The 8,737-nt window shown below is 35.6% G+C and overlaps 1 protein-coding gene across 2 annotated transcripts in view; it reads left to right on the forward strand.

Moving 5' to 3' along the window:
• The first annotated feature begins 8,373 nt into the window (after nucleotides 1-8,373).
• Nucleotides 8,374-8,737, forward strand: part of LOC118764774 — a 17,274-nt gene continuing 16,910 nt past the window's right edge. The window contains exon 1 of one of the 2 annotated variants that reach the window (XM_036505791.1): nucleotides 8,374-8,573. In XM_036505791.1, the coding sequence (XP_036361684.1) occupies nucleotides 8,451-8,573 (123 nt within the window). In that variant the 5' untranslated portion in view covers nucleotides 8,374-8,450. Of the gene's footprint in view, nucleotides 8,578-8,737 lie in introns of both variants that reach the window. The other variant, XM_036505792.1, reaches the window with a different exon arrangement.

An 8,737-nucleotide genomic window follows, 5' to 3' on the forward strand; every position in this document is an offset into this window, starting at 1 on the left:
TATGAAAAAATAAGAAAGAAAAAAGGTTTGATTTAATGAAACATTTGAATATATATGCAACAATTCTAAAGCTGAAAAAGAATGCTTTTAGTTGTTAAGAGATGTAATTTTATAATTAAAACTAAATTCAAAAGTTTTCTTTACTTATTTATTTACTTCATAAAATAAGACCAGTTTTCAAAGCCTCACTGAAATAAATTTAGAAGTAGAAGTGTGTGTGTGTGCGTTTGACCACTATTGATCAAGCCAAGGTCAAGCTCAGTCATGTGTTGAAAGAAGGAATTTGTCCTAGAGATAATAACATTTTTCTATTAATCTCTTTATCTTTATATACATTTATACTTACACACAAACAAACACACATACATAAATTTTCAAATGTGTTCTGCTGTTTCCATTTTCTTTATTGTCTCAAAAGCAACCTATTCCTTTAGGAAATTTGTAAGTTCTTTTGCATTATTCGGTGTCTTTAATGTGGCAAAATCTATGGGCATTTATCATAAAAGAGAAAACCCCACTTTTCTTTAAGCTTAAGAGCTATGACTGTCTACTTTTGTACTCTCTCCTACACTGACACTAACTGACAGTATTTATAATGACAGCCACATACCACTCATCATGGTGGGGGGATATAATCTCCATAACAGGTATACACCCCACTTTTCTTTAAGCTTAAGGGCTTAGCCAAAACCTTCTTTGCCATCATAGACTCTAACTTTCTATATCACCATAAATATAGTTTGATCTTCAGCAGATCTACTCTAAAGTTATCCCATTCATCTCTGCCTAATATGGAATATAAATCACAGCAGTAGTAGTACTACCATTGACCCAAAAGCCTTGCCTATAACCCTAACACTGAAATTAATATAAGCCATGATATAGACAGCCTCTTTTCTGATGATGGTGGAAATGTGATTGGGAATAATAATAGCAAGTATGCCTTTTCTACAGATCAAGCAGGTCCATCTACCTGAAGGGATTTGTAATTTGTCTGCCTTCCTACTTACTAATGCTTTGGTCTTTGCTAGGTTAACTCAAAACCCCTTCAATTCTAGACCTTGCTTCATACCTCTTCTTTAGTTCTGGTAATGATTCAGCGATAAGAACAAGGTCATCAGAATAGAGGAACTCTCAGAGGCAGCCTATCTTCCTCTGTTATTGCCTGGAGAACTATGATGAACAATCTTTGGTTAACCTCTACTTGTACCTTGAAATCTTCACTGTACTCATTGCCAACCCTCACCTTACTGACAGCATCCCTGTACATGGTTTGTACAGCTCTCACCAGCCATTCATTGGAAACTATCCCTAGTTTCCATATTGACCATCTGATAAGGGATCAGGGGACCCTGTCAAAGGCTTTCTCCAAGTCAACAAAAGCCAAGTACAAAGATTTTATCTTTGGCTACATATTTCTCCTGCAACTGCCTCAGGAACTTCATGTGACATAACCAGTGTAAGCTGTGTTGTGAGAACTACTTTTCTAAGGCCACGAAGAATTGTCTCAGGATACTGGTGGTGATTTGCAATGTCAATGGTGCATTATATCAGACTACTTGCTTTAATCTACTACCCTGTTTCTTAGAATTACTACATTCTTCACTATTCCTCTTTATGCTTTTGTCATGAGCTAGTCAGCTTGTATTAAAGATAAATCTTATATGGGTGATTATTGCACACCACGCTTCCTATCTTCCACCTCTTGCTGGTGATTAACATTATACCTACCATATTTGGGAGGTTGTGAAGATTTAGCAGTCAATTTACTTGAATTAATGTTACTCGATTGTCTCTTACTTTTATGTTCGTTTCACTTATCTTTCTTTCTGTTGGTTAAGGGTGTTTCTGTGTCCTTTGTCCTAACTACACCACCTGTGAGTCACCAGAATCATAATTTGTCCATTGTTAACATTATTATCCTTGACTGAGTTGCTATTTGGGATGTATTTAATTTCTTCTTGGTAACCGACTTCAGCTGAAGTTAGGTTATATCTCCCATGTTGTTTAAAAATTTCTTTCCTAGTTAAAAGCTTAGAAATTCTAATTGAGACTGCCTTAATTATAGAGTTTATAATGCATTTTGGATGATTTGAGTTGTGGCTTATGTACTTAAGGTTGTCACTGGGTTTGTGAAATGGTTGATGCAGTTCAGTAATAAGGTCAAGGGTAATATCTAAAAAATCTTTACTTTACTATGATCTTTCTCTACAGAGATAGAAAGTCCAGATATATTTTAAAATTGCAAAAGATTTTACTTATACTGTCCAACTTTATTTTTGCTACAATTACAGATTGTGAATAATGCTTCATCCCAGTATAATCCTTCTCACAATTTCAAGAATCTCTCCATTTAGGTCCTTTAAAATGTATATTTTTACAAATTCTGTCAACTGTGCAGAGTTGCTTCATCCCACAGTGATAATAAAATTATTTAGTTCTATCCTTCCTTGTCGAATATTTTCTCTCGTATTTAGTAATTGCTTTTGTAGCTTCTAATATGATGTCAATTTCACTCCAAGATAATATAGAGTTTTACCTTGCGAAAATGATTGCCTTATTTCATCGGACATGGCCGATGGATGCATACTAGTTAGTGATATCTATTTGAAAGAATCTAGTAGTTTTCTTATTCTAAATATCATTAAACCATTTCAGGATCCCCAAAGAATTTGTTTATACACCCCATTTAATCATTTCCCTAAGCATGTGTAAATATCTGTCTATTATTGATTAATCTCTCAAAGTTTGATCTGGAGGGGCATATGAGAATGGCTGTGGAATTAGGTGTAAAGTTTGTCCAAAGGTCTTTCAACATGAAACAGTTTATAACATTTTGCTCTGCCTTCTCCCTGTGTGTGTGTGTCTAGTAAAGGCAGGTGGCTAGTGGTTAGAATATTCAGCTCACTGTCATAAGGTTATGAGTTCGATTCCTGGTGGCACATTCAGTCCTTGAGCAAGACACTTTATTTCACGTTGCTCCAGTCTACTCAGTTGGCAAAAATTGAGTAGTGCCTGTATTTGAAAGGGACCATCCTTTTCATATTCTGTGTCACACTGAATCTCCCTGACAACTATGTTAAGGGTATGTATATCTGTGGAGTACTCAGCCACTTGCACATTAATCTCACAAGCATGGAGAGCCAGTGTGTGTGTATGTGTGTGTATAAAGGCACAGGGATTGGTGTATGCTTAAAAAGTGGGCTCAAATGGTTTTCAATTCATCTCTCAATGTGGCACCTTAGGCAAGTATTTTCTATTAAACCCCTTGGCTGACCAAGATTTTTTTGTGAGTGGATTTGGGAGACAGAAACTGAAAGAAGCTGGTTTGATATGTGTGTGGGAGTGTGTGTGTGAGGACACTATTCCACACTGGTCTGTACTGGCCGTTCACTACAAATGTTTTATTGTCATCATGATCATCATTACCATCATCATTATCATCCCCATCATCATCATCATCATCACTCACACCATGAACATCATCATCACCAATGCAACCATCAACAACATCACCACCACTACCACCACCACCTCCAACACCACCACTACCATCATCATCACCTCCACCATCATCATTACCAGCATCACCATTATTATCATCATCATGAAACTATTTTAAATTCCTGCACTGATCTTCTATTGTAGATAGTTATTAAAAATAAAGATCTTGAAGAAGCGTATGGTGTTCGGTGCGAAGCACCATGTCCAGGAGGTAAAATGACCTTATCAAATTGTAAGATTTTGCCTCAGAACTGTTCTTTATTGTTTGTTCTTTTACTGTTTGTTTCTTTTCCTTTAATTCCTCAGGGAATTGTTATCCTTAGTACAACCCCTACACCCTACAAAATGCACAAGCGAGCATGTGACTATAATATTAATGAATTCAACTTGAAAGGTTCATATTATGAGTTCAAATCTTATTGTTGCCTTTCAATCCCCAAGAAAGACACATTATTCTACATTTAGTGGTTCAATTCACAATTGTTTTGTCTGTGATAAGAAAAGACAAACATCTGTAAAGTTATTCCAAATAAGAAACGTTTTTACAGATAGGAAAACAGTTACCGATAATTTTGGCCAATATATTTCATAGAATTAGATGAAAAAAAGAAGTGATTCATGAGAGATAAGTCAAATGAAATAATTACATGAATTTGAATATAATATATTTAGGGGTAATACATTGAATGCCATATGCAAAAATTCTTAAATGAAATTGTTGTATTGCCAATTGTTATGACGATATATTTTTACATTATAATTGTGGAGTAATAATAAAGCATATAACGAAGCAGGGTAACAACAACTTAACGATCCAAAAAACTATCCATGAACCAATAAACGATATTCCAACAAACTGCCAAAATGACACCTAAGACATCCTGCGATCAATGCCTACTCTCCTATATCATTCAGACCGCTACTATTTTTAGACGTTTGGTCAGTCTATTCTTGCAGGGGGTGCTGTGACTCTTGCCACAACTGAAATTTAGTCTTTTATCTTTAGAAAGGAAGCAAAATTCTGTGGTCAGTGTAAGCAAAATTCAAAGGAAACAGGGAGATTGTTTCCCAAAACTGAAAAAAATTATCAGCCAAATTTAATGAGATTAGGAAATACACGATCCATGTTGAAGGATGAGATAACTACAGTCATATTTCAGTCTATTTGACCTCATCAGCATAGTTTCTATAGCCCACTCCAGCCTGACGAACCAGCTGAGAGAGATTTTATTTTTTAATTATATGAATTATACTGATTAAAATCCTTTCATAAGTCTTTTCCTCTATTTAGAAGAATTTACTAAAGCACAGGTTAATGTGTAAATATTACCCTTTTGAGTGTCCTTCTAATTTAATATCTCAATATCTATTTATCAAGATAACTTAATGTCTGTGTGTGACTGAAAAGACAGAGGCTGTGTGTTCTTGTTTCTCTTTTTTTCAGCTTACACATCACCATTGCAAACCAGTGTACAGTTTATATACTATCTCAATATGTTCCACACTGGCCGGTTTGATTTTGCTTTAGAAATGAAATGAGGATGTGACACTGACAATGCACCACATCAGGGAAATATGTATTAGTTTTCCTCACAGTGAATTCTGGGGTGATTTTTTTTTTACTTAGATCTGAAGTATATTGTGTTTTCATCACAATACGTCCATCAAGAAGGGATTTTCCTATAATGAATAACCAAAGGGTCTGGCAGTTGAACAACACACATACATTAAGTATGTTGCGTAAGGATGAGCTCAAGGTGACCGAGGAAGGAGAGAGGACATAACACCTTCTACACTAATGTTCTTAAATCATCGCTGAAGCTTCATTCCACACTGCAACAAATGCAGGAAGAAGTGCCACCTCTTCCAATAAGTGGCATTGGAAAAACCCTCAAACTGGTGAAAACAGAAATAGCGCTTGGGAAAATGGCATCACAACAGAGTTTTTAAGATGTGAATGTGAAGAACTATGGAAAATCCTCATTCTACATTTCAACCACTTTCTGAAGGAGGGTAAAATATCTTCAAATACCATTCTACGTCACAAGAAGAGTGATAAAGAAAATTTTAAAAACTATCACTGCATATGCCTCTTGTCTCACCCCTATAAGGCGTTTACAAGGATCATAGTCACCAGACTATCAAAATATGTCAACCACTAAAAGTCGAGAGAGCAAGCAAGTTTCCATATGAATCATCACCGTGTCACTTTTGTTGATTATTGTTATGGTGATAATTGTAATAATAGAACACCTCCTCCATGTAGGGCACACAAATGAGACATGGGCTACTATGAAGAAGATAAAATATCGATTGGCTATGGTGCAAAGGTCCATGGAAAGATCCATGCTAGGAACATGACTGAGAGAATTCGAAATAGTTTGAGGATGGCGCTCAGTGAACAATGTGATGGCAGGGTATCGAAAGCACAAGTTCCACTGTGCTGGATATGTCACAAGGTTCACAGACAACAGGTGGAACCATGCAGTTGCCAAGTGATATCCCAGAGTGTAGAAAAGGCCATTTGGAGGGCCTCCGTGACAATGGGAAGATGATTCAGTCAAACAGTTTCGGTTGAGATGGAAAAGAATGACACAATCTAGACAAAATTGGAAGTGCATTGTGCCTAGCAGTGTTTGACAGCATCTGAAGAGCTGTTCGATATTGTCATACTGGGTCTAGCAAACATTTGCATCTAAATACCAACCAAGGAGATGTAAACCACATTGATAGTCATCAACTTTGACCAGTTTGTAGTAGGAGAAATACTCATGGTACAGCTAGCACGATAACAGCGCTGGTAAATGGAGTTGGGACTGCCTTGTATACAAATAAATACGATAAATGCTCATGGAGAGATAAATCAAAATGTCCTTTAATGAATCTCTGTATGAGTACAAATCTTGTATATAAATGTACCGTGCACACAAGGGAAGGGCTCTATGATTACATTGGGCAGACGGCACTGATTCATTTAAGAATCATCATCATAACCATATTGCCAGCTTTAAATCAATCAATAAGAGACATTCGACATCTTTGGCAGATTTTATATGGCGACTGAAGGAGGGTAAAACGAAGTACAACATTAATTGGTCCATAGTTAGACATACAAAACCATAGAATGTAATTTCTAGGAGATGCTGTCTCTGCTTCGAGGAATCCCTGTTTATTCTGTGGACTAACGAGAAGATACCTAATAGAATCTCTGAACGACTATTGAGATGCATATAAATGCACTTTTGCATAATGAATTTTGAATAACCGTTAACACAATGTAATTTAATTTACTTTAAGGCATGGATGACTTAAGTTTACTTTTAACCTCCTCGTTCTTCTAAACACCTAGTAAATAACTGACTCACTTTGTGATCAGGACTGCACCAAACCTAGCATTTGTGTATGCTCACATTTTTGCTGATGCTTGTATGCACTTGTGTATTCATGCCATGCAGCTTGCCCGAGGACGTTTATACATCCATATCTATTAATGGCTATTTTCAATACTTCTCTCACTGGATTACATGTTTGTTTCTCTGTCTTCTGCAATTTTATTTTTCATCTTCTATATAAATATGAAGATTTTTTTCCTCCGTCTGGCTGTTTTTTTCTCTCTACAAAACAGAAAGTTACGTTGTGGAACAGTTATTTTAACGAGTTGTTTTTATTTATTCATCACCCAACGAGATACAACTGCACCACCAGATGCTCCAGAATCAGTTGTTGAGTGTCCCACCCAAGAGGAATCAATGCTAGATGTACCGAAACAATTGTCGGGACTAATAAAAAATTCTTGTATATTCCATCTTCTGTCTTTCATTTGTTATATATATATATATATATATATATATATATATAGAGATTATACTTATAGTAGTAGGCACTTTTCCAAGGTGCCACATATTGGAAGTAAACACTAAATGATCTGGTTGCAAATTGAGCATCTTAGCCACAGAACATGGCTGCGTATTTTTAATATATATACATCAGAAGAAGAGATGCATTGAATCATAACAAGGTTGGGGTAATTTAAAAATAGCATTAGGGACAGAAAAGGGTTCAGAGTTAAACTGACTTGAAAATCACTGATCTAGAACACCCAAAAGAAACCGGAATTTTGCTATATTATTTTATTCACTTAGTCTTACATGTTTACACTTCTATCGCCATCAAAGTATTCTCCATTTGAAGCAATGCATCGATTCAGACCACTGTTCAAAGCAGTCCTGGAACTCTTGCAAAGTGATGCCTTTTGACGCTTGTTTTGTTTTTTACTTCCTCTCTTCCACATCTGCAAAATGTTTTCCTTTAAGGACATTTTTTATTCAGAGGAACAAAAAAAAAAAACAGTTGCAAAGAGCAAGATCAGGTGAATAGGGAGGCAGGGTAAGAGGAGTCACACATTCAGTCAAGACTGCTTTCTGATCTTCTGTGAATAAGTGAAGCACAAATTTTGCTGTGACTCTTTTCATTTGAAATTCCTTGTTCAAAATTTGTTGGCAGCAGCTCCAGGACACACCAGTCATATCAAAAAGTTTGTCAATTCAGAATCCTCGACTACAATGGGCTTTTCCCATAGAGAATGCTTCCAGTTACTTTTGGGTACCTTCTCATATGTGTGACTATTTAAAGTTTTTAAAGCCTCTCCTTCTGTTGTTTGATATAGAAATAAATAATATCAATAAATTACAAAAGAAAAGAAACGTAATAAATCTATGATTGGAAAACTAAATGTTTTCCAATCATATTCTAATGATTTTATTTGAAATCCAACCTCCTTACAAGACAATGATCATTTTATGTTTATTAATTTTAAAATTTTGTTGTGCCTGATGATGACGTTTTTTGTCTCTTACTTTCTAGGGACACACTGGAGCTTTGTAGTTAAACGTGATCATGCATATGGTGAATATGAGTTTAATTTAGAGCTGGAACCTTACGTTAAAATGGATGTAGTATTTAGACCAAATTCTAAAACATCAAATAAATCATTCCTCCTTCCTTCGGAAATGAATACACAGTCAGAAATTAAGTTATTGACAAGAGGAAAATTTCAGCTGGGCACAGATGTAAGTAAAACCCTTTATTACTTTTTCATTTAGAAGGAGTATACCTGCTTGACTGAACCTCAATATATTTCTTGCCTGTCATGTTTTTTAGATTTGTATAAATAATCTCAGCTTTTCCAAATAAGCCCCTTAGACATTTATTAACATAACCAACTGTATTAATG

The sequence above is a fragment of the Octopus sinensis genome, linkage group LG9 (genome assembly GCF_006345805.1).
Source record: "Octopus sinensis linkage group LG9, ASM634580v1, whole genome shotgun sequence".
Classification (NCBI taxonomy): domain Eukaryota; kingdom Metazoa; phylum Mollusca; class Cephalopoda; order Octopoda; family Octopodidae; genus Octopus; species Octopus sinensis.